The sequence below is a fragment of the Sander lucioperca genome, chromosome 2 (genome assembly GCF_008315115.2).
Source record: "Sander lucioperca isolate FBNREF2018 chromosome 2, SLUC_FBN_1.2, whole genome shotgun sequence".
In the NCBI taxonomy this organism is placed as follows: domain Eukaryota; kingdom Metazoa; phylum Chordata; class Actinopteri; order Perciformes; family Percidae; genus Sander; species Sander lucioperca.
Genome location: NC_050174.1, coordinates 35,521,689 through 35,534,188, shown reverse-complemented (window position 1 = coordinate 35,534,188; position 12,500 = coordinate 35,521,689). Strand labels below are relative to the sequence as shown.

Below are 12,500 nucleotides of genomic sequence, written 5' to 3'. Positions count from 1 at the left end.
AAGATGTCGCAATTATTGAACTTAAAAAACAGTGGGAAAAGTTAAATATATCAACAGTAAACATACAGCTGTGAACTTTGCCTAAATACTTTTCAAAAAACTTTATTTTTTCATTCAGAACACGAGAGAAAATAAGAGTTTACTTGCAGAACGTAATGAGCTAACATCATTTTTCTCAGTTATTCTGTTTTTGTGATCATTGGGAGCCAAAATCATAATCATGATTATCCAGTCCTTCCAGAAAAATGTGGAGTTTTTTTGTGATTGTTTTGGGCTAAAATCCTTGATGATGCGTCACGTTTTCTTAAAAAATGTGATGGAATATGCGGGATATTTATGCAATTTTATGCGATGAAATTGCGGGAACTTGCAAAAAACTGCGGTTTCATCGTGGCTTCATCGCGGGGTTTGCAGCTTCTCGATGATGTTCACGTCGCGTAATTACGTCACTTCATAACGTTCCCATGGCAACAGGGGGAAATGGCTGCTCTTGTGTGAAGTAAACGCAACATTTTTCAACTTTCTGCTAAGAGATATGGGACTTTTTTGCAACGAAAATGCGGGGATTATGAAATCATGCAAGCGGAAATCTGCAATTTATGCGGCGAAAGTGCGGCGTATTTGAAAAAATGATTATGAGATCACATAATAACGTTTTTCTGGAGGGACTGGTTAAATCAGGGGTCACCAACCTTTTAGAAACTGAGAGCTACTTCATGGGTACTGAGTCATACGAAGGGCTACCAGTTTGATACACTCTTCTGAAATAACTAATTTGCTCAGTTTGCCTTTAGTTATATATGATTATTAATGATTAATGATACTCATCTATGTGAAGACACTGATCACGTTAATGATTTCTCATTATCAATAATTATCAACAATGACTTAACAAGGTGGGAAACAGATAATGTCAATATTCAATTTTCATTTTTAGAACAGGCCTGAGGGCTACTCATGCGGTCCTTGGGGGCTACCTGGTGCCCACGGGCACCGTGTTGGTGACCCCTGGGTTAAATGTTGATTAATTGCACAGCCCTAACTTAGCGACAGGTCAACTGGAGAATTGTTGAAAAGAGAGGAAATGAATTTACCCAGCTCCCCCATGCTGACGTTGTTGGGCCCCAGCTGGCTGTCCTGGTAGCCTACGTAGCTGAACAGGTTTGGCACCGGCGTCAGGTCGTACACGGGCTCCTGCTTAATGTGCTTCATGCCTGACATGTCCAGCCCGGACTGGTCCGGAGACGGCTGGGTGGAATCCATCCCGTAATACCCCCCAGGGACTCCGCCTCCGTTGCCGTGGCCGCCTTTGGGCAGCTCGATGACGTGTCCGTTGGCGTAGGTGCCGCCGATCTCGTGGTTGAGCGTGGACAGTCCGTTGGAGAGGCTGGAGGAGTAGACGCGGGCCAGAGCCTCGGCCTCGCCCGTCTGCTGCTGCCTCTGCTCCTGCAGCCTCGCCTGGTGCTTCTGCACCTCGGCGTACAGGCTGTCGCGCTGCTTCTTCGACATGCGTCCGAACTTCACCGCTGCACGGACACGGACACAACGAGTGTTAGGAAGCTGTGACAAGCTCTCAGCTTCCTCAGGATGGCTGAATCACAAACACCTAACGCACCGCTGAAGAAGTTCCCCGTTTCATCTTAAACCCAATGTTTGGATTTATCTTTTAACTTGCTTTATGTTTTCATATATATCTATTATGTGTTTCCCTGTTTGTTTCTTTTTATTTCAATATATATATGTGTCTGTGTGTGTGTCTCTGTGTGTCTCTGTGTGTGTGTGTGTCTGTGTGTGTGTGTGTCTGTGTGTGTGTGTGTGTGTGTCTGTGTGTGTGTCTGTGTGTGTGTGTGTGTGTGTGTGTGTGTCTGTGTGTGTGTGTGTGTCTGTGTATGTGTATGTGTGTGTCTGTGTGTGTGTGTGTGTGTGTGTGTCTGTGTGTGCCTTTGTGTGTGTGTGTGTGTGTGTGTGCGTGTGTGTGTGTGTGTGTGTGTGTGTGTGTGTGTGTGTGTGTGTGTGTCTGTGTGTGTGTGTCTGTGTGTGTGTCTGTGTGTGTGTGTGTCTCTGTGTGTCTCTGTGTGTTTGCGTGTCTGTGTGTGTGTGTGTGTGTGTCTGTGTGTGTGTCTGTGTGTGTGTCTGTGTCTGTGTATGCCTTTGTGTGTGTGTGTGTGTGTGTGTGTGTCTCTGTGTGTGTGTGTGTGTGTCTCTCTGTGTGTCTGTGTGTGTGTGTGTGTCTCTGTGTGTGTGTGTGTGTGTGTCTGTCTCTATGTGTCTCTGTGTGTGTGTGTGTGTGTGTGTGTGTCTGTCTCTGTGTGTCTCTGTGTGTGTGTGTGTGTGTGTGTGTGTGTGTGTGTGTGTGTGTGTGTCTCTCTCTCTGTGTGTGTCTCTGTGTGTGTGTGTGTGTGTGTGTGTGTGTGTGTGTGTGTGTGTGTGTGTGTGTTCACATAGCGTGAGGATAACGTGAAAATAATCTGAAGATAATTTTAAAATAACCTGAAAAAAACAGGTAAACTAGTGTGATGTCAGCTTGTTAAATATGAATATTGTTCTAGTGTCTTCTCTCCTCTGGGACAGGAAACTGAAGATCTTTGAGTTGTGGACAAAACAAGACGTAAGGACGTCATCTCTGGCTTTTGGGGGAAACACTGATCCACATTTTAGAGACCTAACAACTCATCCATTCATGCAGAGCATAACCCACGATGAAAATAACGTAGTTTCTCACCGTCTCTGGACATCCCCAGGGCGAGACATTTCTGCAGGCGGCAGTGTTGGCAGCGGTTGCGGTTAGTTCTGTCGATGAGGCAGTTCCTCTGGCGGGGACACGAGTAGGACGCGTTGTTCTGCTGACTCCGTCTGAAGAAACCCTGCACGCACGTCCACAGACAACGTGAGTAACCACGTACACATTCAGCGCTCAACTTCTGAGCACAAACCACAGACTGTAAATATCAATGGACAAAGCATCCGGTTCGGCGAAGTGCTGCAAATATGGAAGTGCCTTAAACCTGCTTTATACCTGAATTCCTGCAGGGGGAGACTCCTTAAAGTGCCCATATTATGAAAAAAATCACATTTTCTTTGATTTTGTGTCTCTGGTGCTTCCACACACATACAAACTTTGAAAACAACCATCCATGCTGTTCTGAGTGAGATACGGTTTCTGAATGTGTCCTGCCTTCAGTCTCTGGGTGAGCTGGTCACAATCTGCACGGCTTTCTACGTCACTAGCTGAGACGAGGGGGCTAGGGGGCTAACCGTTAGCATGCTAGCTCGTTCTCAATGGCAAAACACTGCTACAACACACACTAGTTCACCAAAATCTCCAACAGAACTACTTCCATGTCCCTGTTCTGCAGGTATTCCACACAAAGTTGGAAGTGAGCCCTCGTTTAGAAGAAGTCTCCCGGCTAATCCTGCCTTGTTCTACTGAAGTTGGAGAAACAGCTAGCTAGCTCATGTAGTCCTTACCTAGCTACTGAGCATGTGATCTTACCTAGCTACTGATCATGTGATCTTACCTAGCTACTGAGCGTGTGCGACTGCCAACAAAGATGTTACAGCAGTGAGAGGTCTCACTCTGTAGCTAAAACAGAGACCTGAACACAGGGTGAAAAGAGGAGCTGCAGCAATGTGCAGTACAACAAAAATATGGTGTTTTCTGAAAATTAAACCATGTAAACCTATTCTGGTACAATCTCAAAATACAATTATGAACCTGAAATGAGCATAATATGAGCACTTTAAACCTGCTTTCTATCTGAATTCCAGCAGGGGGCGACACGTGCAGTTGCAAAAGGAGTTCAGTTTGTAGAAGTCTGTGAGAAAGTGACCCACATCTCTCTTGATTTATTACCTCAGTAAACATTTTTATAATTACTTGATGGTCTCAATCGCTAGTTTGAAGTCTTCTGGAACACAGAATGATGTTAATATTCTTTAATTATGGTCTCGTTGATTTTAAAATCGGTGATAAAGCAGGGGGTGTCTCTCCTTCCTCACTCCTCCCTCTCTCCTCCCTCTCCTCCCTCTCTCCTCCCTCTCCTCCCTCACTCCTCCCTCTCTCTTCCCTCTCTCTTCCCTCTCTCCTCCCTCTCTCCTCCCTCTCCTCCCTCTCTCCTCCCTCACTCCTCCTCCCTCTCTCCTCCCTCTCACCCATGCTCTGTCCATTCATATTAACAGTCTATGGCACGAACCAACAGAAAGGACTTGATGAGCCGGTGTCTGAGGTCTCACCTTACATCCCTCACACGTTATGACTCCGTAGTGGATACCTGAGGATTTGTCTCCGCAGATTTTGCAGGGTATGACTTCGATTTGGGCTGCAGAGAGACGGAGAACAAGACCGTTGTTAAAACACATAGACACACCATATGAGGGAGACATGTGATAACGTTACAGAAGTTTCTCATTTCATCTTAAACCGAATGGCAGGATAGTTCTGTTCATACGTATGGATTTATCTTGTGTGTGTGTGTCTATGTGCGTGTTTGTTTGTGTGTGTGTGTCTGTCTGTGTGTGTGTGTGTGCGTGTGTGTGTGTGTGTCTGTGTGTGTGTGCGTGTGTGTGTGTGTGTGTGTTCGGACTGTATTTTATATTTGTAGGTCCGATAAACACACACACACTTAGAGCTGCAAAAATTAGTCGATTAGTTGTCAAATATTAAATTAATCTCCAACTATTTTGATAATATTAATCCTTTTGATTCATCATGTGTGTGAGTGTGTCTGTGTGTGTGTTTGTGTGTGTGTGTGTGTGTGTGTGTGTGTGTGTGTGTGTGTGTGTGTGTGTGTGGGTGTGTGTGTGTGTGTGTGTGTGTGTCTCTTTTGATGGGAGACCCCTGCAGGTTAGGAAGTCTGCCCATCATTTGGATTATTATTTATTATTTAGAAGGCCTATTTCATCTGTGACACTGAGAAATGTATTATATTGTACGCTGTTGGACCTCGGTAACAAAGTTCATTCCTTCATGTCTTCACAAATGAATGACAAACTACTGAAGGCCTCTCTCTCTCTCTCTCTCTCTCTCTCCCAGTTCCACAACCTCTTTAGTATTTAGCTTTTTCTTAATTCCCAGGTGTCCTAATTCAACTACTTGTCATTTGCGTTAAAGTTGTACTCACTGTGTATCGGCAGCTCCATGTACAGTCCCAGCCGAAAGGCACAGAACGTGAACAACAGAAAGTCTTTCAGTGAAACACGCAGACGCAGCTGGCATCTTTGGATGTCTTACTATCCATAATGCATGTGAAGAGAGAGAGAGAGAGAGAGAGAGAGCCGCGGTGCCTTCAGGGGTATGAGATGTAGAGGTAGGCAGGTATGTCTGCTGAGATGGCACACCGTCTATAAAGAGATTACACAGCCCATCTAATCCTAAATTATTTCCCTCCTCAGATGAGCACGGGCTTAGCCACAGCTGAAATAGACGTTCACGTGTAATCTCCTCACACAGTCCCTCCCGCATTCTGCAAGTTTTATGAACTTTCTGAGAAGTTTAGAGTCACACAAAGTCACGGGGAGAACGGAAAATATGTTTTTCCAGTTTTATATATTCCTTCTTCCTAATTGATTCCCCTTAAGAACGATACAAAACCTGCTTCTGCAGCTGGAGTTGGTGTTTGCAGAGAGGTGTGTGTGTGTGTGTGTGTGTGTGTGTGTGTGTGTGTGTGTGTGTGTGTGTGTGTGTGCATGGAGGAGGAATGAGTGTGCAGTATGTATAATTGGATAATCCCATATGAGGATCAATGGAGACAGTTCTGTTTTAGCGACTGAGCGGGAACACACAGACACTGCTGTCTACCTGCACCTCAGCTTTACACTTAAAGCATCGTTAACTCTGCTTTAACACACACACACACACACACACACAGTGTCAGCTGATTCATGTGAATGATCTCTACCGTGTATTTTCTTTGCAGAGACACCACGGGCCAGTTTAGTAAGAAACAACATTGCGATTGTGGTTGCTGATGTGTGTTGTCATGGTGACATGGTGACAACACATATATATATATATATATATATATATATATATATATATTATACAGACCCTAACCAAGGGGCGTCAAAGTCATTTTAGTTCATGGGCCACGTCCCCTTGAAAAAATATGATGTTACGGACCCACGAGAGAGGGGTAATATTAGGAGACAAAAACAAGATCTAAGTCGTAAATTTACGGGAACTGAACTCGGATATTCTCTGAGATTAAAGTGTTAAATTTGGAATTGGAATTAATTACTTCTTGTGTGTGTATGTGTGTGTGGTGTGAGTGTGTGTGTGTCTCTGTGTGTGTGTGTGTGTGTGTGTGTGTGTGTGTCTGTGTGTGTGTGTGTGAGTGTGTGTGTCTGTGTGTGTGTGTGTGTGTGTGTGTGTCTGTGTGTGGTGTGAGTGTGTGTGTGTGGTGTGAGTGTGTGTGTGTGAGTGTGTGTGTCTGTGTGTGTGTGTGTGTGTGTGTGTGAGTGTGTGTGTGTGTGTGTCTGTGTGTGGTCTGTGTGTGTGTGGTGTGAGTGTGTGTGTGTGTGTGTGTCTCTGTGTGTGGTGTGTATGCGTGCATGTGTGCTGTCTGTGTGTGTGTGTGTGTGTGTGTGGGGAGTAACAATGAGTTGTTCTCCTACATTGATCAGAAGGGAATAGCCTTTCTATCCATTTTTATTTCTGTTTATGATACGATATTTTAGGGAGAGCCAGCCTGTCCCGTGGACTCTGTCCCGTCCTGAGTGCCTGTTGCATTGTGCTTTGTTGTACTTATCTTTATAGAAGTCATTCAAGATGAACGTAGTCCCTAACCAATAGACCAGTGTTGTCTGCCGATGAATGACCTATGGACGCAGTACCGCTCTGTGTGCTAAGCGAAAAAAATAATTTGCAGGATGGTAGGGGAAGACTCATGAATATTTCAGTCCCTCCAGAAAAACGTGATTATGTGATCTCATAACTCAATGCATAATCAGCCAAAGTCTGCATATTTATGCGGGGGGGGGACGCATTTTTTCAAATACGCCGCACTTTCGCTGCATAAATTGCAGATTTCCGCACAAAATATGCGGGGCTTGCATGATTTCATAATCCCCGCATTTTTGTTGCTAAAATGTCACACATATATCTTAGCAGAAAGTTGAAAAATGTTGCGTTTACTTCACACAAGAGCAGCCATTTCCCCCTGTTGCCATGGGAACGTTATGAAGTGACGTAATTACGCGACGTGAACATCATCGAAAAGCTGCAAACCCCGCGATGAAGCCGTGATGAAACCGCAGTTTTTGCAAGTTCCCGCAATTTCATCACATAAAATTGCATAAATATCCCGCATATTCCATCACATTTTTTAAGAAAACGTGACGCATAATCAAGGATTTTAGCCCAAAACAATCACAAAAAAACTCTAAATTTTTCTGGCTAACCCTTGTGTTGTCTTCCCGTCGACCGTGCAACTTTTTTGTTTTCGGGGGCAAAATTTAAACTTTTTTAACAACGTTTTGGACGTCTTCTTCGACACTTGTGTCACGTTTTTTTCTTCACCTTTTGACATTTTTGTGTTTTTTTCACAACATTTTTGTCAATTTTTTCAATGTTTTCTTATAAATAAAAAAAAATGTAAATGCGATGAAATTGAATGAAACTTGTGAAGAGCGTTGTAGGGAGCCATCCACGTTATTTCTTTTGAAAATTCGGTTGAAAGAAACCCAAATTTCTGATATAAAAACTGCATTTTTCTGCAAGGACTGATATTCATTAGGGAGCTCGTCCCTGAATGGCTAGTACTCGTCGCCTACTCTGGTTGGGTTGGTTAGGTTTAGGCAAGAGGAGTGGGATTGGTTAGGGTCAGGGTGATGTCAGGGCGAGCCAATCAGGGATGAGCCTTCCCCTACCATCCTGCAAAAAAATACACACTTGCGTGTGCTAAAGATGGCGTGGCTCGTGCTGCGACTTCTGGACTTTCTGTGACCCATTTCCAGTCGGCTCCAAACTGGGTCAAAGCGGAGCGCTGTGGACCGGGACCGCACTCACAGAGCTGTCAATGAACGTGGCCCGAAACACGCTATTTATAGTCGGTAAAACAGGTCAGCTGCGCCCGGCACATGCCTGCTATCAACACACCACACATGAGTAATAAACAGGACAACACAGAGAGATTCCTATCACCGTTACTGCTCACAACAAGCTGCAATGTATACCGTTAACCGTCAGTCAGCGTCCACTAAAAGTTCTGTTTGTTGCCGCTGACAGACTCAGATTATTATTCTAAGTGTCTGACAACATTATGAAAGGATCCCTACAGAGATAGACCTTTTAGTTAAAGAGGAAGATCCTTTTAGTTTAACATGAAACAGCCCCGAAATCACCATCACCAAACTCCACCAGACTCCATGTAAATAATCAGGACTTTTATCATCGTAAAACACACTTCATACAAAGTGGACAGAAACTAAATAAAACTACCAAAAGCCATCTTGGTTCATCTTTCCAGTGTTCACAATCACCACTCTGGTTTGGTTGAAATAAACCCTTAATTCACCCATTTACATGTGGAAATATGCTGGCTCTATACAGGCTAAAAGTCCTGATTATTTACATGGAGTCTGGTGGAAATATGCTGGCTGTATACACGCTAAAAGTACTGATTATTTACATGGAGTCTGGTGGAAATATGCTGGCTCTATACACGCTAAAAGTCCGGTGGGTTTGGTGATGGTGATTTCGGGGTTGTTTCATGTTAAACTAACAGGATCTTCCTCTTTAACTAAAAGGTCTATCTCTGTAGGGATCCTTTCATAATGTTGTCAGACACTTAGAATAATAATCTGTCTTTAAATCTTCTGCTGTATGCTTTTTGCTTGCGGTAGTTTCTCTCAAACTTTTGGATTAAATCATGAAAACAAGAGAATGAATGTCTTGAGTTTAGACCAACATTTGCTGCTGCTGATATGTGGATATACATACTTATTATTTCTGTTGTTTTTGTAGAAAAAGCTCTGTACATTATTCCACCTTAAAGCAGTGTGTGTGTTCACTTTTCTTTCCAGCGATAACGTTATATCTTCGCTGTATTTCTGTGTCGCCCACGGGAGATTGTCCTCCTCTTTGTGTCCCATAATCACGGCGAGCAGAGCGTCTCAGACTTATAGAAAGACTAGAGGGAGATAAAGTATGCGTAAGCATCTACGAGTGTTTGACAGAGTGTGTGCGTGTGTGTGTGTGTGTGTGTGTGTGTGTGTGTGTGTGTGTGTATGTGTGTGTGTGAGAGAATATGTTGTGTGTGAGAGAGAAAGTGTGTGTGTGTGTGTGTGAGAATGTGTGTGTTTGCGTGTGTGTTTGCATGTGTGTGTGTGTGAGAGAGAATATGTGTGTGTGTGTGTGTGTGTGTGTGCATGTGTATGTGTGTGTGTGTGTGTAAGAGAAAGTGTGTGTTTAAGAGAATGTGTGTATTGTGTGTGTGTAAGAGAAAGTGTGTGTGTGTGTGTGTGTGGGTGTGGGTGTGGGTGTGTGCTTTGTTGAGTGCATGTATGTCATGCTTGTCGCCGGCGGCGACTGTCAGGTAGGATATAGGGAGACGGTCATGACGGCATCGCTGTTGCCAGGGTGACCACCCCCTCGCTGCACTCGTCTGGCTGTCACAGCGATGACGCGCTAAGCTGTCACACTCCTCAGAGGAAGTGATGTCATCGGTGTGTTCGTCCTCCCTCAGCGGCCGAGGCTCGCTGCGATGGATTACGGCAGAATTAAAGACACGTCAGGTCATGTCAGATTATTATATTATTATTCTAAGTGCCTGAAAACATTATGAAAGGATCCCTACAGAGATAGACCTTTTAGTTAAAGAGTAAGATCCTTTTAGTTTAACATGAAACAGCCACGAAATCACCATCACCAAACTCCACCAGACTCCATGTAAATAATCAGGACTTTTTGCGTGTATAGAGCCAGCATATTTCCACCAGACTCCATGTAAATAATCAGTACTTTTAGCGTGTATAGAGCCAGATTTTCCCCAGACTCCATGTAAATAATCAGTACTTTTAGCGTGTATAGAGCGAGCATATTTCCACCAGACTTCATGTAAATAATCAGGACTTTTAGCGTGTATAGAGCCAGCATATCTCCACCAGACTCCATGTAAATAATCACTACTTTTAGTGTGTATAGAGCCAGCATATCTCCACCAGACTCCATGTAAATAATCACTACTTTTAGTGTGTATAGAGCCAGCATATCTCCACATGTAAATGGGTGAATTAAGGGTTTATTTCAACCAAACCAGAGTGGTGATTGTTGGAACAGTGGAAAGATGAACCAAGACGACTTTTGGTAGTTTAATTTAGTTTCTGTCCACTTTGAATGAAGTGTGTTTTACGATGCTAAAAACACTGATTATTTACATGGAGTCTGGTGTAGTTTGGTGATGGTGATTTTGGGGCTGTTTCATGTTAAACTAAAAGGATCTTACTCTTTAACTAAAAGGTCTATCTCTGTAAGGATCCTTTCATAATGTTGTCAGACACTTACTTTCTTAGTTTGATACAAGAACATGGGTTGAAAGACTAGCGGGAGTTGCCCTTTAACCCGGTCCGAGCTGAGTGACTGACGGCGTCCTCGGCTGAGGTTATGATGTAACAGCTGACTGCACAATCTCTTGAGAGGGACTAAGACACAGAGAACTACTAGAGGGGAATGTCAGGAAGAACAAGATAGCTGTTATAGCATGACACGTCATTGAGAGTTTACACGTTAGTGTGCGTGTGCCTGTGTGCGTGTGTTTCTGTGTGTGTTTGTGTGTGTCTGTGTGTGTGTGTGCGTTTGCGTGCATACGTCTGTGTGTGTGTGTGCGTGCGTCTGTCTGTGTGTGTGTGTGTGCGTGTGTGTGTGTGTGTGCGTGCGTGCGTGCATGCGTCTGTTTGTGTTTGAGTTTGTGTGTGTGTGTGTGTGTGTGTGTGTGTGTGTGTGTGTGTGTGTGTGGATGTGTGCGTGCGCACTTGCATGCATTTGTGTCTGTGGATGTGTGTGTGTGTGTGTGTGTGGCTGCACTGTGCTGGCACGTGTGTTATGATAATTGATTTTTAATGAGGTGAGGGTCTCCTGAGTGTTTCCTCTCTCTAAATAGAGTCCTAATTATCTACAATGTGCTGCAGAAAAAAAGACAAAAAGAGCAACCCAGAAGCAATACGTTAATGTAACGTTAACGTTAGGTTAATGTTACGTTAACGTTACGTTAGGGCTGCAGCCAGCGATTACTTTCATTGTCGATTGTTCCCTGGATGAATGGATTATAACGGTCGATGAACATACATTTATTTATTCGCAGACTTTTTAGAACAAGCATGTCTCAAAGTCTCTCTGGATCTACACACACACACACACACACACACACACACACACTCCCAACACACACTCCCAACACACACACACACACACACACACACACACACGCACGCACACACACACAAACTCTCTGTCTCAAAGTGACATTTTTGTGTGTGTGTGAGTGTGTGAGTGTGTGTGTGTATATGTGTGTGTGTGTGTGTGTGTGTGTGTGTGTGTGTGTGTGTGTGTGTGTGGACATTGGACTGGAAGCTGTTGAGTTAACTGTTGTGATATTGGTGTCATGTAATTCCGTTTGGGATGGGCTGCTCAGTGGCATGACACGTAAATAAATTATGAGTCAATCAATCATATTAGTAGATAGGTCTCTGAAATGTCAGAACATGGTGAAAAATGTGGATCAGTGTTTCCCCAAAGCCCAACGTGACGTCCCTTGAGTCCAAAACGGGATTAAAGAAGCTATTTGGTTTGCTATGAATAACAGGGCAGGACACACCAAAAACAGCATCTTCTGTTAATTTTGCATTAAAAAAACCAAATAATCTATTAATCTCTGCAGCTCTCCCTGCCTTTACTGACAATGTTACAGCAAGTTAACGCCACTAGGTGCTGCTCTACATGTTTGGTTTCTGTGTGTGTGTGTGTGTGTGTGTGTGTGTGTGTGTGTGTGTGTGTGTGTGTGTGTGTGTGTGTGTGTGTGTGTGTGAAGAGGGGCAGACTGCACATGCATGTTTCATTCCTTCAGCCTGCGGGCTGGATCTACAACAAACCTAGAGCAACACACACACACACACACACACACACACACACACACACAAAGACACACACACACACACACACACACACACACACACACACAGACCGACCGACACACACACACACACACACACACAAAGACGAACTCCGCTCCCCGGCTTTAAATAAAATAAATATACTAGAACTTCTGCAAATGTGAGGCACTTAAGAAATGCAAACGCGACTCCGGCTGGAGTCCCAGGGGTTGATATTCTGTTGTATCTGCACTTCGTTAAAAATCAGCCGAGCGTAGCTTCCTGCCAGTTAACTAGTTATCTCCTACTTCTTGTTACATCACAACAACTGCGGAGCTCGTGCTCTGATGTCGATACACTCTGAAAATAAGCTATCAGTGTTCACCATCCACTCCACTTTCTTCCTGAGTGTTCCT

The 12,500-nt window shown here is 44.0% G+C and overlaps 1 protein-coding gene across 2 annotated transcripts in view; it reads right to left on the bottom strand.

Annotated features, from left to right (window-relative positions):
• Positions 1-12,500, bottom strand: part of rorb (RAR-related orphan receptor B) — a 39,135-nt gene that overhangs the window by 6,994 nt on the left and 19,641 nt on the right. The window contains exons 1-4 of one of the 2 annotated variants that reach the window (XM_031317286.2): positions 5,121-5,495; positions 4,234-4,319; positions 2,723-2,864; positions 1,095-1,526 (exon numbers count right to left, since the gene is read on the bottom strand). In XM_031317286.2, the coding sequence (XP_031173146.1) occupies positions 1,095-1,526; positions 2,723-2,864; positions 4,234-4,319; positions 5,121-5,139 (679 nt within the window). In that variant the 5' untranslated portion in view covers positions 5,140-5,495. Of the gene's footprint in view, positions 1-1,094; positions 1,527-2,722; positions 2,865-4,233; positions 4,320-5,120; positions 5,496-12,500 lie in introns of those variants that run through there. The other variant, XM_031317287.2, reaches the window with a different exon arrangement.